Genomic DNA, 19,135 nt, shown 5'->3' with positions numbered 1-19,135 from the left:
AGCAATATAATGTAAGTCATCTCCACACACCTCCTCTAAGTGTGAACTCCAAATGGAACAGGGTTGTCTTCCACCATACCAGAAGGGAGGGTATGTGGAGAAAAGAGTGAAAATAGACTGGGGTATGGTGATAACAGGCATGGGGATAGTGCTGCACTCAGACAAGCTGAGTTTGAGGATTACACAAACAACACACGGATGAACTCCTAATGGTTTATGACTGTTTGGCACATTTGGACGTGGCCCAGAGGGGATTTATGTGTGAATAAGTGAAGAGTGGCATTGAGCATGCCTGGACATCTCCTACTCTTGCCTTCTTTCTCTATATTGCTATCTCTGCGGAGCTGTAGTAGACTGTCATCTATAGGGATCTAGAGCCAGTGCTGAAGAAGGCTGGCTCTTGATTTGGCAGGCTGGGGGCCGGGTGTGGCTCAGGCCAAGCTAGTATAAGGAACGGTGAGAAAAGCCACATTGGCTTTTACACGACAGCTGCAATGTTGTTGACCATTTAGCTTGTTCTTCATCCAATGTTTTTTGTGTGTCTGAGTTTGCACATTGTGCGCATAAATTCTTGTTGATGCACATCACAGACCACAAGATTCTTTGGCTGAACTTTTGTCCCCTTTCTGCACTCCCGAAAACCTCTGGGGCGGCACATTTCGCAGTTTATAAAAAAGAGAGAGCTGCTTCCTCTTGATGAGAAAGTCCAGAGGCACAAACGCATGGATAGACACATATCCAGACAGACAGATGAACAGATGAGTGGAATGGAGCCATCTTACCTTCATGTGAGTGGGGAAACCAGATCTGAGAGGCGCTGGAGTGAGGACCCCCACGATAAGGAGGAGAGGAGGGAGAGGACGGTGGTCTAGATGGGTGCGGTGGATGTGAGGGAGGAGAGCCTAGACTGCTGGCCAGGAAAGTCCCCATGAAGGAAGCTGAGGAGTTCCCCATCAGTCCACTGCCTGTGTAAAGAGGGGAAGGAAGGTGGAGTAGGTTAGGTGTGTTGTGTTGTAGCATGACAGTGGACATATCTGAGCATAAGGATTCAAAGGACTTAATAACGCAATTCCTATTGTCTGTACACTTCGCTTTTTTTGCAGCTTGTTCAGAATTTGGTTATCAGCATAAAGTCTAATGTAGTGTTTCCAAACCCTATTTCTGGAGGCACACCAACACTGCACATTTATGAACTCTTCCTAATCAAACACACCTGATTCAACCCATCAGCTCAGTAGATACTCCAAAACCTGAAATGGATGGGTCAAATAAGTCAGTGGCTCCCAAGCCTGGTCCTGGAGGCACCCAACACTGCACGTTTTACACGTCTCCTTACTCAAACACACCCAATTCACGTCATCAGCTCATCAATAGAGACTCAGAGATCCAAAATTGGTGTGTCAGAGAAAGGAAACTTTGCAAAATGTGCAGTGTTGTGGTGCCTCCAGGGTTGGGAACCACTTTGATAAGTGACATATCTGAAATGTGTACCTCCAGGAACAGGATTGGGGAACACTGCTCTAGTCCACGTTGTTGAATATTCTGGCCATGAGCCACCAACTTATACAGGAAAGGGCATTAGAACAACATATTCATTAACTGACCACGTTTTGCTTTTTTACTTAATGTTAAATGTAACATAAATTTGAAATAAATAAGAATGTAAAATATACTGCTATTCACTAGGATATCTTCTTACTTTATTACAAAGTGCCTCAAACAAGTCTGTTTAGTATATTTGTGCCACTTAAAGGGCTGTAAGATGGTATGTGTTTTAAGCTGAGACTAGTTTTTGGGTTGCTTTTGTAAGCAACAAATATCAAATTGACTTGCTTATGCCCAGGAAGCATGTCTGATCAGTAATGTCTGCCAGATCCACTCATTCTCCACAAACAAGAGTGAACACCACCCATTCAGCACACACACATACATATTATAGTTTAGCCCTGGGATACATATCAGAGATAACGTCACATCACTGGACAGATATCTCATCTTACAGATGAATGCACTCCCTATCTTTCTTTCTCTCTCTCCTGTGAATTTCCTTTCCAACCCCCCCCCCCCCTTTCTCCATTACCCTTTTTTTTTCTTTTGTCATTCATTCTCACTGACTTAGTTTCGCCCTGAACTCTACTCTCTTTTTCTCTTAATTTCAGCCAGCAGCCTTCTTCACTGTGGTACCTTCTTCTGTCCTGCTGGAATTCTCCAATCTTATTCTCACACGCTCTGTATATGAAGAACCCCAAAAAAAAACCAATCAGCTGCATTTCGACCTCAGAGTTACACCATCAGTCTGACACCCTCCAGAAGGTCTACATGTTTTTCTCTTGTGGGTCCAAAGAATGTGCAAAAACACATTCTCGACCACTGATTTTAAGAGAGAGAATGGTGAGATCCTCACAAGCCTGACCTTAACAAGCTAACACTTTATACAAAATTTACAACCTTAGTAAATCAGCATTTTAACCTTTGACTCTAAATCTTCAGTCTGGCATTGTATATCCTGTAGTCTTGGCCTTAGACTGCATCATTATTACACAAGAACATTGTATGGTGGCTACAAAATGTAGTGAGTCCTTTCTGAGCTCAGAGCAACACCCCTGTAACTGCTTGATGGACTACTGTTCACTACAGAGAGAGAGAGAGAGAGAGACATTGATTAAGCATGGTTTTAATTGTACTCCCAGTTTTCCAATTGTAGATCGAATGACTTTTATCTTCTGAAGTTGTGGTATTGGATACATATGCTGCATGGGAATGCTGGAGCCAATCCCAACATCTCAGCCCAAAGGCAGGAAAACACTATGAATGGATGCGAATGGCAGTTCAATCATGTCTTTTAGCAGAATAATTTGTAAAGTGGACCAGACTTTTGCCAGACTGTGAAAAATATAACCTTAATTCTGTTATAGTGTACAATACACAACAGAAACAGTGACCACCGCAGTGAACTGTTCAAATATTTGCAGCCTTAGTAAAAATGTTAAGTACACCAAGCTTATGAGCTAATATTTCAATCATATACAGCCAAACACACAAAAATGAACAGGCGAGGCTCCAAACAAAACACATGAATAGATGTCTCACTCTGACTCCACGCAACAGAGCAAAACAAGGCCACTCTAATGTCAAAGGCAATCAAGTGTGATCACAGAAGAACAATGTACAAAAACACTAATGTACACTTTGACAGATAAACATCCAGGAAACCGGAGGTGGAGAGAAATGGAAGTGGCCTTCTTAGGAACAAACTGGAGGAGTATTGTAATTACAAACTTTACACAGCCACCCACTCTCTGTCCTGCCCTTCATAGTATACAACTAGACAAATGTTGGCCGTACCAAGACACTGGGCAGATGAAAGACAAGATAGAGACTTTACCACTCCCCATGCCCCACACATTCACATTCACTACATAATCCTAAATCAGCATAACCCCACCTCTTGTTAGATTAATCTGTCAGGGCAAACTGTAGTCAGAACAAACACCAAGTCAGTGTCACTGCCTCAGCCACACATCCAAAATGCTAAATTGGAACGCAATGCAGATTTCCTATTAAAGAAAAAGCTACTGAGCTGATGGGTAGAGGTGTAAACACACAACCAGGGCTGGATGCCAATAAAAATGAGCTCTGGAGAGGAACACAGACCAGGGGTTCATTTAGAAGGTTATTAAAAGCAAGACGAGGCTCACCAACACTCGTAATGTTCATTTGTTTTCTGACCCAACACTGTTTACGTCTTAGGTCATGCCAGTCTGGTGCTACCTTGAAAGCTTCAGAAAAATCCAGGTCATGTGCTTCAAAATCGATGCAGATCCGTGACAGCAAAGATTAATCCTATTATATCATTTTATACAAAAAAATCCCATTATATCTGAAAAGCATGCCGACATCAATGCACACCCGAATAAGCGAATCCTTGAATCCACAGGAACCACACATACACCCACAGGCTTGTAATAACCAGCGGGATCCTGGCACATTCTATGTGTACACACTGGATCTCATGTGCAGCCACAGTGGAAGCCATGGCCCTGCCACCCGTTAACGGAGGCAGGAAGATTCATTCAACTCCCTAGTCAGCTCAGAGGGAGGCGTCTGATGGTACTGTTGTCATGGGGATGGCAAGAACGGGAAAGATGAGTGAGAACAGCATGGCCTCATCCAAACCAGACGCTCTGTGGGTTGATCCGGTCTGGGGTGTTGGTAACTTTCTCTTTAACACTGATCTGATGAAAGTGGAGCAGCTTGTCTTCTATTGGGGGAGTGAAGCCTAAGAGGGCAATAACTGATCGTAGGCCTGTGTCAAAGGCAGTAAGTAACACTTAGACATGACATCGTCAGTTTGGACTCACTGCTTGGATTGCTCACATTAACCATGGACTCATACAGTACCACATCATTGTTGGAAATAGAGACATACACACTTTTCAAACTTGAATTACTGCTTATCCCTATGCAGAGTCTAGAAGTGGTTTACACATGAACATGCAGGTTGCAGATCCTGCCTTAAAAGTTGAGAGTAATTCAGACTGACTGACAACAAACAAAGTTTGTTTCACCTACAGTGAACAACAATAATGAAATAACTAACAAGTGAAGGCTAAATTATGTATAAATAGTCTAATCAGCCAGCCGGTAGTAAATGAAAATGCCTTATGAAGTAGTAAGGATCCTAAAGAAACAGTTATCCTGGTTCAGTAACCACTGCGTTCCACACAAACCGCACACAACAGGCTACAGTGATCAGAATAGAAGCAAAAAAGTATTTAAGTTGGGAAACAGTCTGACTTTGACTTACCCAGTAAAAACATCCCGTAAGGGTCACTTGAGTCCTCTGTTCTTTATCCTTTATAGAAAACAGATGTTAGATTTGGAGTTCAAGAAAGCAGAACCTCAGACTCTCATAAGAGCCTCGGCACCTCGTACGATACTCGTGTACCGAAAGGTAACACCACAAGCTCTCTTCCAAGCTCCCTAGCCTCGGACAGACTGGGGCACACGCCGTGACTCAGAAAACACTTCCTCGCTGTAAAAAAGGAGCAGGAATTTCAAATGGCTACTAAACTTGGGGGATTTCCTTATAAGAGTCAAAGCCATCTTGAAAACATTAAAAGAATTGGTAGCCAAACATTCCTATTGGTTTGTAGACAACTGGGATGGCGCTCCTGTTTCACAATGCTAGAGGGACTTGTAGAGCGGGAAGTGGAGGGACCCTCAGGGGCCAATCTGGATGAGTGTGTGTGTGTGTGTGTGTGTGTGTGTGTGTGTGTGTGTCTGTGTGTGTGTGAGACAGAGAGTTGGTGAGTGGGTGAGCATGTAAATTGAGGGGGCTGGTCAGACAGCGGTACTAACCAGTACCAAAGTGAGTCAAGCTGGTGTGAATCCAGGACTCATGTGGGAAGAGGAGGAAAGCACATGAAAAAAGAAAGAGGAGGGATCGGTTGCACATGCTTCTGACACTCCACACTCAGTGCGTTCTTGTCAGCTGAGTATGGATGCGGTCCGTCAGTGGGTATTGAAGAATGGAGAGAGAGAGAGAGAGAGAGAGAAGGGTGTTTACTTAGAGAAGAGTAGGATAAAGTGAAAAAAGTGACAAAATGATAAGGGCAGAGGAAGTGGTGAAATCAAGGCTGTGTGTTTGTGTGTGAGGTGGCAGCCAGTGTTTGTACAGTGGCTTGGTGGTTAGCCACGGAACTCAGAATCAAAGAGGGTGGTGTGACAAGTATTTCTTGTCCAAGATTTATTGTCTAATGTAAACTGAAATGACACATAGCTTTAACCAAAACTAATGAGACTTTTGAACCCTGATTGTCGACATGCATTGAGCCAACAAGATGGGGATAAATCAAACTAAACCTCAGTGAGTCAACACAAGTCTCAATGTGGGTTGAAAACTCTCCAAATAGCAAGTGCATACTTAATAACATAATATACAATCATATTGAAACATGGTGCATATAAGGACACGTCCTGGCATGTTTGACTTAAATGAGGCTCAACGCAATTGGTTGTCATGCATTAAGTTTTAATATGCAGAACCAGAAATAAGGCTCAGAGCTATAGTGGTTGAGAAGATTTACAATCGGATTTTCTCCAAATATGAAATAGAATATAGTGCACATTCATTAACATTCTTTTATCATGCTTTCATGGTATGTAAAACAACTGTGTAAATCAAGCTTGTTGCTTTTAATGGGAAAAAAAGTCAGTTTTGTCATAGGGAGTGAGTAAATCATGAATTTTAATTTTTAAAAGAGCTAAACTTTAATGATCAGGGATGGTTTGAGCTTGTAGAAGAGAGCTAATAGTCACCAGTTGAACTCATATGAACCAAGTGTGAAATAAATGAAATATAAAACAAAACAGCTGTCAGTATTGATGAAAACATTGCAGGAACATGTGCGTTAATACCTGCTGTGTGTCAACCTCACCCTAGGGTGCACTGGGGTTCAGCTTTGAAAAAAAAAAACTTCATTTCTAAAGGTCTATTTGCTCATGGATCACTCACTGATAGGGGCTCGAACCTCAGGCAAACAGGCTAATGGATGGCTGTCTGGATGTCGAGCTCTGCAGAGGACACGTTTTATGGGAACTGCAAATAAACAGGGCCGGAATGAGCAGTGCCATGACAAGAAGTCTAGCCTCTCTCGAACAATAATAGCTTTCAAGAAGAGCATACGTTTTCTGTGCTGGGATTGTGTGTGTAAAGTCAGTCTATCTGGATCAATCTACAGTTGCAGTGGCATTTCAATCCCATACATTCACAAAAATAAAATGTAGGCAGTCCATACTGTTTTATATCAGCCATAGCACAAGGCTAAGAAGATATTACGTACAACAGCACAATAATAATATATTGTTATTGCAATAATAGTGTGAACAGCTAAATGTGAATGTTTTTCGGGGGAGGGAGGGTGAATACATGTGATAAAATAAAATCAATATTGAATAAAAGATTAATCAATTTCAGATTAACTATGCTTTTAAATTCTACTTAATTGCTAAGACACAGCATCCACTGGCCTGATATGTATAGAATCAGCCAAGTAAACCCATGTCAGTTCAGTCTCAGCCTCCCGAAAGCTTTACTGCATACATCACCTCACAGGAGCCGCGATTCACGCCAGATTCCTGCCATTTGGCGCAGGGAGGAGTGGACTCCCGCTACACACTGTTTTCTCTCCAAACACCTCATGTTGTTCTTTCATCCCACTCTCACTTTATTCAATTCCACTCTTCTTCTCCACCAGCTAGAATTCTGTCTACACTGAGAGCGGGAAACATGCAACAAAACTAGAATGATCCTAATATTATCTATGGAGCTGTCTACACCAGTAGAACAAACTCTCTGAAGACATATTCTGACAGAACTAGTTTTGTCTGGGGAGGTTAGAATTTAATCATGTCTATATCAAATATGCCTGTGTAGATATGTTATCACAGCAGTCTGGATGCTAATAATTGTAATTCAAACAGTTTGAATTATAATTATTAACCTCCATTAGATTTTAACTTGAAAATTCCTTGAAATCATTTTTCTCTCTTCACTGAAAATGCTGCGACAAAATCACAGTCAGTCAGATGATATCTGATGTTAAATGTGCTGCTAGGAAGAGCAGATGGACGAGCAAGATTTTAACTGTGAGCTAAAAAGATAGAAACCAAGCTATTGCCAAAATCATGTCATGACTTGGTAGGACAAAAACTTGCTTTGGACTTGATGTTACTTAGTCTTTTTTCTCTCATTCACACGTTAAACTAAATCATATGAAATACACCGGCTCAGAAAATATTCAAGTAGGGAGATATAAAAATATTTTTTCTTTGTGCCTCTCAGCTCTCAACATTTTTCACCTAGACCCGATTTCAGAATCCCGAGTCTTTTTCAGTGACACAAAATTTAGATTGTGTTCCGCCTCATCCACCACGTTCTCAAACTCTCACACACATATAAAGAGCCGCCCACAGCTGTGTCAGCCCATCTCCCTACAATCCAATCTGCTCCCCTTTCCCATGATGCTTCCCATTGGCACAACGGAGAGAAAATCCGATTTCTTCCCCCACAGGGCCTGTGCAGTGGTGCTGATATGGAAAATAATTTCAGAGAGCTGCTCAGACCCAAAAAGCTTATTTCAGTCTCTTTGACTAATGAGACACACTCTTTTTCACTACTGGACTGACAATATATAAGAAACTGATATGCATAAAAAATGTTAGAAGAACAGGTACTTCAGTATGTGTTTTATATATATATATATATATAACACAACATCTCCAGTATACTAAGATAGTTTATCATAAAGAGAATGTAAATAGATGGCACAAAATATTTGGCATGTCTCAAAACCTTGAATTTGTGCATTTGCTCTTGAATTTTATATACAGTTTAAAACTGTGTTTGTTACTAATAAAAAGAGATAAAAAATGTATTTCTATATTATTAAACAAATTAAAATGGATACTTGTATAGTTGGGTTGCATGGTGACCCAGTAGTGCACAATACAACGAAATCTCCCCAGCACAATGTAAACAAACTGTAACACAACGAAATAAGTCCTATGCGTTGTGGTGATTTTTCTGAGTTTTTGTTGTGTTGTGCCAGGGCCTCTCCTGGTCAAATGGGTGCCCTAAGCAGAATAGTATTGCTGTACCCCTCCTTAAAAAAAAAAAAAAAAACTACTAAAAGGGGCCAAAATATACCTTTAATCAAATAGGTAAATAAATCAATATAATATTTATAAATTACAATTGCAGCTCTAGACAGTTACCTATGGCTATTTTTGTCTGATTTCTTAGTCTCAACCATTAAGAAATCACACAAAATAAAATTAATAAACAACTTATTTATGAAACATTATTATTTATTTTGTGTTCCTGTGGCTCAATTGGTAGATCATTGCGCTATCAAGCGCAAGGTTTGTGGGTTCGATTCCCCCGGAACACATGATAGGTAAAAATTGATAGCCTGAATGCACTGTAAGTCGCTTTGGATAAAAGCGTCTGCTAAATGCATAAATTTAATTTAATTTAATTTAATTTTAATTTAACTTCGATAAAACCATGGTTAATTTTGGAAAGGGCTGTGATGTCCACATGTTTTTGTTGAAGAATTGAAGAAATTAAAGAGGCTGTAGCATTTCTATTGAAAAAATGTGGCAAAATTAATTGGATATTTAAAATTAAATGTTTGGTCAATATTAAACAAGGATTTGATCATGCTTTAAGTTTAACAAAAGCATTTATCAGGCTTTTGGTGCCCTTTGCAGGCATTTGTTATAATGCAAATTGCGTGTGCTTAAACTGTCTAATGCGTTCATCATAAAATACATATTATATATATTTATTAGTATATTATACTATTTAGTATGACAGTCATGTATTTTTTGAGCAACTATCTTTTCCTGTCCCTTCCTCCTCAGACTCATTCATGCAGGTTGCCAGATTGAAGACACGCACTATTTACAACGGATAGCGATGAGGCTTACACATTTTAAATCAAAGAACTGAATTATCTGCGTTTTAATATGCCTCTGGCCAAAGAGCCGTTTAGATGAATGCTAAGGCTTTCTGGGTCTCTGACTCAGTTTGTTTGATGGATTCCATTCACTGAGTTATCCAAACACTGGCAACCCGGAGTGTCAAAATACTATGAGGTTAATTGCCAGTGTGCAGAATCACAGCGATTACAACAAAAACAGACATTCTGACACAGAACACACAATTCAAAGCCAAATAACTGGCAGAAGCATTGTTTTTCTAAGAAACATGTAAACTTGGCGTGTTTTCTAAATATCTGCAAACATATCATGGTATTTTTAATCCTTTAGCACAGTCAAAAAGTACATACAGCACCTTTTGTTTATGCACATTGGATTGACAGGTAAATACACAATCCTTTACTATGGTCTGGGGTGTTCTGGTTGATTGGATTGCCCAAAACAGATATTAATGCCAGGTGTAAATGGGACCGTACCTCTTAGACGTTCAATGGAATACCCTTGCTTTTATCCATACAACCAAATCAAATGACAAGTCACGGTTAGCAGAGATATTATAGACTTCATGGAATTGTTCAAAACAAGGTGAAAACTAAGCAAGGTTTTGATGGTGTGTGGATAAGAGTGTTAAGTAAAAGAAATGCCAAGTACCATAATCCTTTGTTAAAGAGCTTCATTCTCACCCTGAATGACCGCAGCTCTGGTGGACAGAGATGAACAGTGTAAACTGCTGTCAGGTGTGTTTCTCACAGGCATGACTGAAGCTGGAAGCATAGCTATAGAGCGGTGTAGGTGGTGTGGGTTCTCAGTTGGGGCTCCAAGAACACAGAGATCTATGTGTCTCTGATCCATTGTTAAGAGCTGCCATCTGTTTGAACTGAGCTGGGCTTGAGTCATCGCATTCAATACTGAGAGCGCTCCCATATTCAGCCACTTATTCCACCCAAACGGGACTTCACATGACTAGTATGGGGAAAAGTACGGGGAATTTTAACGGATCTGGTTTGTTTCGGCCGCTGTTGCTCAATCCGTTGGTTTCTCATTGCATGCGGGGGTGAGAATGAATGTCATGCTTAGAGGGCCGGAGTCTCTAGAGTCGAGATACAGAAACTGTGTGGGAACCCACGGAAATACTGTTGCTGTTTATACTCATGAACTGAGTTTAATTTAAAAAGACGCATTAGTGTAATATCCAGATTGCACTTATTTCTCTTCCAATAAATTGTCCACATGATCCGAATGTTAGTTGTGTGTGTAACTCAAGCCTTTGACTACATACACTGACGCCACTCTGGAGGCTGTTAAAGTGTGCAAGTGTGTTTTAAGAGGGCTTCAAACCCATGGCCCACACATTTACCCTCGCCACATCAAAGGTCCCCCTACAGTCAAAAACTGGGTGGTCTTTTTTAGCTGTGTGACCAATAAGCTCGAGAAAACAGGTAACCATGGACAACCAGACGGTTTGCACTGCTGTGCATATGTAACTCAGTTGGATTAAGCTAGACTGAGTGGGTGAATCTCACAAATCATGTCTGGGTCATGATTTTCCCCAAAACAAAGAAATTAAAATCAATGCTAAATGCATATGATTTTTAAGATTCGTTTACATTATGAGATTATTTCATGCCAATTTTCTCATCAAATACTCATTAGTGTATTGCCAAAAAAAAAAAAACTCTGTTCTAACCACTTAACAGATCTCATCCATTAAAATTAAAGTCTGGAATAAAACTTCTAAGTAGTCTCAATTAGCAGCATGGTTTTGTTCATTACTTGGTTTCTACTTCTGCTGAGTCATGCAAAATCTCACTGGTCCAAAATCACGCTCCATTAATAAAGACCTGAATAGTAAAATTAAAATAAATTAAAATTTATGCATTTAGCAGATGCTTTTATCCAAAGCGACTCACAGTGCATTCAGGCTATCAATTTTTACCTATCATGTGTTCCCGGGGAATCGAACCAGTAGCCTTGCGCTTGCTTGCTAACGCAATGCTCTACCACTTGAGCTACAGGAACAATAGTAGGGATGGGCGAATCGATCCGGAAGTATCGAAAGTATCAATACTTTATATAAAATAGCGATACTAAGATGTTTTTATTTACCATTCATTTTGTTTTTTGTTTTTTTACAAAAATAAATGCATACAATAAGCATTCAATTGGACGAATAACTTATGTTAGCAAATATTTGTGTGGGAGGGATTTTTTTTCCTGCTCATCTGAACCTGTTTTATACAGTCTGTGATCTGAACACACTAAAATTTTGCAAGGCAGCCGCAGAAACAATCAATTATAGAGATTGTTCACTCACTTCTGACAAATAGAGCTGTGTTTCCCAAGAGTAGCCTATAATAAGAAAGCATTGATGTTTTTGAGAACGGCAGCCCAGAACAATGCAGAAAAAAACATATATGTTTGAGTTATTTCACAATAAACATACTGAAATTGTACCCTAGTTTGTGCAATACATTTATTTAAATTTGAATGTTAAAAGTTTATATTGCTCATGTTCAATTTTGTATTGTTAATATAAATCATACAGTCTGAATAAAAAGTTAGCATTTTGTGCAGGTGACAGCCTATTACTGGCAGTCCCTTATGACAATGAACCATAGTTTAACTATAGTATTTGTATTTCCTTGGTTACCACTAACAGTAAACATATTTTAACCATGTGTAAACAAAAATATAACATAGTAAGTTGCAATTAAGGCATATTGAATGTTAAAATGGATTTCAAATATAAAGTAGGTATTATTACCCATTGTACTCTTAGTAATTCAATAATTTAATACATCTAATAATGTAAAAGTTCAGTTTAGAAGTATTGTATCGGTATCAAAATAGACGATACTGGCTATTAAAAGTATCGGTATCATATCGAAAACAAAATAAGTGGTATCGCCCATCCCTACTGAATAGAATTAAAATGTACAGTGGTGGGGAACTGAAGTAACCCAGTTTTAAAATTGCTGTAGCACAAATGTCACAAAATTTTGGCAACATGCTTCAAGATATCTCTGAAACAAGTCTTAAAGAGACAGTTCACCCAAAAAAGAAAATTCTGTCATAATTTACTCACACCGTAGCCATTCATTTCCATAGTATGGAAAAAATACTATGGGAGTCAGTGGCTACCAGCAACTGTTTGGTTACCAACATAGTTCAGAATACCTTCCTTTGTTCTCAGCAGAATAAAGAAATTCATACAGGTTTGGACCAACATGTGGGTAAATGTAAAGAGTGCACCAAATTCACATCTCAACTTTCTGGCTTCATTTTTTAAGCAAAATACAATTTCCTATACAGTTTAATATTCTTTTGATTTTGGGGGTGACATATGATCAAGACATATGTTCTTGACCGGCTTTCATGAGATTAAACTGAGCGTACGAACAGCCACATAAACACAGCTCCAGTCACTTTAGTTTTTATCATGTAAAGATCTCCAGAGAGGCTGTTGTATGGATAATGTATGACACATGGAGCAGCGCTATATAAATCTACTCTACACTACTCTTGTGACCTCTTCCGTCTTCAAGGTTGATTTAATCTTCAATATCTTTATGTTTCCTCTTTTCACTTCTTCCATGTGTCTTTTTCTTCCACAGCTCTGCATTTTCTCAGTTTTCCTTTCCCCTAAACCTCTCCGATTCCTGTCCTCCCCTCTCACCTCCCTTCTCCTCTTCTTTCTTATCACCTTTCAAACTTTTAAAGTCCTTTTCCTTTACAAATGCCTTTCTCTAGTTGTCTTTGGCCCTGCCGGCTCGTTCATCAGTTTGAAAGAGGCTTGGTACGCTGTGTGGTTGTATCCACATAAATCAGAGTCCCAGTAAGGCAAAGAACTGTAACGTCCTGCTTTAGTTTGTCCTCCTACACTTCACTTATAGTCAAGGTTTCTTGCAAGGTCTATAATACCTGGAGAGCTATTCGTTAGCATTCCCATTCATCTCAATGGATGGTGCAGGACCCAAGAAAGTATGCCACCTGCATTTGCCATCTTTGATTACTGGGTTGAATCAAATTTAGAATTGAATAATCTGTTCCTTTTCAATTCACAAGATTTTGAATTTGTTTGAATTTATTGTCACATTGCATTACTCAAGTACTCAAGACAAGTTGTCAGATTTCTACTGTGGCGTCAGAGCACAGTCCTAGCATGGCCTCACGCTGTGTGTCTCGTGTGATCTTTTCAGCTATTTTTATTGTATGTTTGTACAGAGCTTCTTTTTGAAAATGAACAGGCTTCTAGCCGATGTCCTTTGAGATGGTGAGAAAGCAAAACACAGATGCTGTACATCTGGACTCTGTGCTTGAGGACAGAGGTTGTTACTGCAATCAAAGCATCAAGATTTTAAAATACAACTCACAAACACACTTCCCCCCCAACAAGCAGTGATGTAGTGTCACATTGTGTTGACTAGCTTTGGAACCGAGTTGAGTCAACAATCAAATGCAGTATTCCTGAAAGTTTGTTTCCATTTGAGTCTTATTCATTTCAGCAGAATGGTTCATCCATTTATGACTTGATTGCAAATGAGTGCACAGATACTGTTTAAACTGAACAGAGATGACATCACTGAATTCATAATGAACTGCCTTTAACTATCATTTTGCATTATTGACACTGTTTTCCTAATGAATGTTGTTCAGTTGCTTTGACGCAATGTATTTTGTTTAAAGCGCTATATAAATAAAGGTGACTTGACTTGACTTGACTATCCATTTTCCTAAATACTTATTCTACACATGGTCACAGGAAGCCCAATGTCACAGTCTGTAGGCAGAAATCAATTCATTTGGTTACCAGTCATTTTGTCAGGACTGCAACACATCTTTAATTCCCTCACCCAGCTCCTAAAAACACAACTTTTCCAGATGATTTCTCACAGAGCTGGCACCATTTATCTTAAATGAAGCTCAGTTTCCCTTCACAGGCCTTACAGGAAATGCAGCGCTTTGAAGGTGTGGCTTAGCATGCATTAGCTGAGTCTCTTTTACATAGAGGCTTTATTCCCATAAAACATGTCAGCTGGCCTGGCTGAGTGCTGACAGAGGGGTTGGAAGCAAGGCAAGAGTACTGGTGTGATTCTTGGGAATATCAGATGGAGTGGTGAGGGGGATGCAGCATTTCTACGTGCTTTCTCACGCAGCAAAGCAGAACAACATGTTTCAGCTGCCTTTCATGTCACGTCAGAAGTGTCTGTGGAGCGGCAGGATGTGTGTTCGGGGTAATATAAGGGTACTGAGCAGAACTAGACCTTCTAAGATGAACCGACGTGAAAAAAAGCAACAAATGTGACATGAGAACTCAAATCGTAAATAGACACCTCCACTAAATCACACAGGCCGAAACTTAACCAAGAGCTACTGGTTATGTATAATTTATATAACAGACAGCTCTGGTTCTGGGTGTTGACTGATCAAAACAGAGTTACAGGCCCGCCGAAATACATTGGTCTACTAAATGTGTGTGGTTGAGATATTCCCTTCATTGTGGGGACCAAATATCCCACAAGGATAGTAATACAAATACATTTTACATTTTATCCTTGTAGGGAAATTTGTTTTGGTCCCCAACAGATTATAAATCATACAGAATGACGTTTTTTTGAAAATCTCAAATAGCATGGATAGGGGTAGGTTAAGGGGATAAAAAATACAGTTTGTACAGTTTCAGTTTTATGTAATTTCTACATAAAATATGGAAACCCATTGCACGTGTGTGTGTGTGTGTGTGTGTTAAAAAGTTATACAGATTGTTATATAATGGGCTTTTTTAGGTTTAATATTCATAAAATTCACACTAGCATTCTTTGTTGAAACTTTGGTTCAGTTTTAAAATACAGTTTTAATTAAACTTTTTATAGTTTGGGAGTCTTCTATCTAAAATCTTACCAAAAGCAGTTTAGCAGTGAACAAATATAAAAAAGAGAGAATGAAGCATGTACATGACATGTACTTTCTAGGACAATATGACAAAATTTTCACTTAATAAAGCATTTCTTTTTCTGCAGTCTGTGACAATATACAGGAGAGAAACGTCAGAGGCAGGCGTTTAGTCTGTCAACCCGGTTTTTCATTCTTAATCGGTGAGGGTGACAGATCTTTTCTGATCTGACAGAAAAGAGCGAGATTTCAGCAAAAGCAGCTGATAGATTTGGTATCACGCTCCAAAATCAAGTTTATTCTGAGTTGCCTTGTGAGACGCCACCTTTAAACTCCAGAACACAGCGTCTTTGCAAAGCTGGTGTATATCATTTACAGACGAGAGAGCACAGCCACATACACACAGAGGATTTTCATTAAGCCCTTGACCATTTTCAGAAAATCGCCACAGTACTGTGAATTATAATAGTGCTGCATTATAAGCTCATCAGCCAAGACTAAGAATGACTAGGCAGCCACTGGATCCTAAAATTAAACATACAGAAGGCAAGTGACTGTTTTAGGGCCATCATTTGAAAGTTGTGGCCTAGTGGTTAGAGAGTTTGACTCCTAACCCTAATGTTGTGGGTTTGAGTCTTGAGCAGGCAATACCACGACTGAGGTGCCCTTGAGCAAGGCACTGCCCCCTGGGCGCTGAAGCATAAATGGCTGCCCACTGCTGTGTGTATGTGTGTGCACTTTAGATGGGTTAAATGCAGAGCATGAATTCTGAATATGGGTCAGCATACTTGGCTGTATGTCACTTAATTATTTAGTGTGAGCCAATAATACTAATACAAATGTGTACTTAGACCAGCAATTTAACACAACATAAAACAAAAAAATAAAATACACAATGCAAGAACATGTTTTGTGTGAGGCTGTATGGACTGCTGCAGTCTAGAGAAATGATATACTGAGGGTGCGGTAACATTTACCATTGCTTGCCAAATTTTGCAGGTGAAATACTGTAATTTCGATAGGAATCAAAAAACCTTCACAAGATTGGGTACACTATTGACAACTTTACTGAAACTCCACTAATGTGGCCACACATTTATAATAATAATAATAATATAGTCAGTCCAACTTTAGAATTGAGCCCAAATAAGCAAAAATAATAATAATTATAGTTAATAAATAAATAGACAAATACTGGATAATTTATCCAATAGAATACCATGTATTACAATAAAAAAGTCTGTTAAGAATTTGTATCTTAAACCACATACTCTCATCTTGAAAGGGTTAGTTTAGTTCACCCAATAATGAAAATTCATTACTAAAATGAATTACTAACCGTCATGTCGTTCTAAACCCGTAAGACCTTCCTTCATCTTCGGAACACAATTTAAGAGTTTTTTAATTAAATCTGAGAGCTCTCTGACCCTCCCATAGACAGCAAGGTAACTACCAAGGTCAACAATACATGTTCAAGGTCCAGAAAAGTACCAAGATGATCAACAAAGTAGTGTGTGTGCCAACGTGGTAGCTACCTCGCTGTCTATGGAGGGTCAGAAAGCCCTTATAAAAAATATCTTAAACTGTGTTCCAAAGATGAACAAAGGTCTTATGGGTTTCAAACGACATGAGGGTGAGTAATTAATGACAGAATTTTAATTTTTGGGTGAACTTACCCTTTAAAGTGGCAGTATTTATGCTTAAAGTCAATGTTATATGATTGAGAATGATTCATAGTGGAGTGGGAGTGAGTCAATGGTTGCGTGATCAAATGACTTCTTTAAAAGAAAAGGCTCATAAGAGTCACTCATTTGTGAAATGGACATTGCAGCACTGTTCGTTGTTGTGTAAAGTGTGCACAAAATAACAAAGATACTGACTGTCAGGGCAGGGGAAATAAATGGTTTTAATTTGTTAACTTGTTCTCAGAAAATGAATTTCAGAAAACGTCATAATCACCCTTGATTTACCTTTTAAATTTTCCAATCTGTCACCAAATAGTGATTTTTTTTAAATTATCGTCACCAATTTTTATTTATTTGGGTAGTTTTTTTTTTTCTTCTAATGATTTAATTAAATTTTTCTTATTTATATATTTATATTTTTTTGTCACTGTTGCAGTCCTGACTGGGGATTGTGGATCGCAAGATCACACAATGCTGTACATACTGCCACATACTGTAAAGGCAAACTGATTTACACAACACATGATGCACACTCTCCCCAGATGGAGCGTGCTGGAACGGCCGCCCGGCCCGCTGGGAAACCGTGAGTTGGCGGGGTGTTCTGGCACGCTCATAAAATCACTCCCAGTTATAGCAGTGTTTTAGAGCAGCACGTCTTCAAACACACACACACACACGCTATCACATAAAAACAACCGTTGCATGTTCAGGTGAGAGAGACAGATGTCACATACTGCAACAGCAACATGCAACTCACCTTCGTGCATTACATTTGCATCTATTAATTTGCCAGATATTTTTATACAAAGCACGATACAGTGTGTTCGAGTGCATTCATTTGTTTATCAGTACATGTGAATCCATGGGAATCAAACCCATGACCTTGGCATTGCAAGCTAAAAGGAGCTAGTTTTTGGGGTGGCATGATGACATTATATCTCATGCAATGGTGTTGCTATACTGTTCATATTGAGCGTGATAAAATCTCCAGGGCTTAAGTTGCTTACCACTGAAAATCTTACATTTGTTGAGCTTGTACATAAATTGTTATGCCTAGAAAATGTATATACATATACATGCATATAATTCTTCAATAGGTACTATAAAACGGTTTCTTCAATGGCATCAGTTTGAAAAAAAAAAAAAAAAACACTTATTAAGAGTGTACTATTTTAATACGGTATTGCACTTTTGCACATGTTTGACATTATTATAACGGTTATTTACATCCAGCTGGAACTATCCATTTTATAATGTTATTAATGTTTTCACATTTTGTGTTACATGATGTGAATCTGTGAGTGATCTAGCAGTGATGCTAGATTTATCTGTCCTTTTTATTATATTGTTTGATTTGCATCCATCATGTTCCTAATAAAAGAACAAAAATAGGGCTTTTAAATGAAGGTCTTTTAATGGATTCCCCAAAATGGTCATTAGCATATGATTATTCAAGCATAAAAAGGCTATGCAGTATCCAGTTCATTACTTTAACAGTCTGCCTATAGAGACACGATTCAACTAAAAGGCAGAATATATATGAAAGTAACTGCGCCCATGGTAAACTGATGATAAAGAATTGAAGGATTTCATACAAGTGTTCATTAGGAGGCCATCTGTTCAGTAGCAGTATAAGTGTGTCTCTCTGAAGAACACTGCCTGAGATCTCTGTGTGTGTGTGTGTGTGTGTGTGTGTGTGTGTGTGTGTATATATATGGACACACTTGCACGCCAGTAAGCTCTCGCTTGACAAACACATCCCACTTGTCAATGTGACTGTCAGTATCTGCTGATACATACATGCATATACACATTTACAAACCTGTCAGGGGACCACAGCTTAAGGCTTAAAGACATTTACTCTCTAAGACAAAAGGCCTAAGCAGCTAGCAGCTCACACAATAGGACTGTCCTTAGTAACTGTTGCTATGTCCGACAAGCCTTGCCTCTCTCACACTACACACCGCAGTGAAAAATACACCGCGGAGCACAGAGGAAACTGACAGACAAGACAGAGCAGACTACTTCTGGGATAAACAGAGTCTTAGCTT

General features: G+C 39.1%; 1 protein-coding gene across 4 annotated transcripts in view; it reads right to left on the bottom strand.

The window, feature by feature from the left end:
* Positions 1 to 19,135, bottom strand: part of LOC132140567 (BAH and coiled-coil domain-containing protein 1) — an 81,767-nt gene that overhangs the window by 37,804 nt on the left and 24,828 nt on the right. For 3 of the 4 annotated variants that reach the window (XM_059549387.1, XM_059549368.1, XM_059549378.1), the window contains exon 3: positions 783 to 965. In XM_059549387.1, coding sequence (XP_059405370.1) covers positions 783 to 965 — 183 coding nt within the window. Of the gene's footprint in view, positions 1 to 782; positions 966 to 4,807; positions 5,128 to 19,135 lie in introns of those variants that run through there. The other variant, XM_059549395.1, reaches the window with a different exon arrangement.

Source organism: Carassius carassius, chromosome 1, assembly GCF_963082965.1.
Source record: "Carassius carassius chromosome 1, fCarCar2.1, whole genome shotgun sequence".
In the NCBI taxonomy this organism is placed as follows: Eukaryota; Metazoa; Chordata; class Actinopteri; order Cypriniformes; family Cyprinidae; genus Carassius; species Carassius carassius.
The sequence above is the reverse complement of the archived record's forward strand: the minus strand, read 5'-3'. Positions and strand labels throughout refer to the sequence as shown.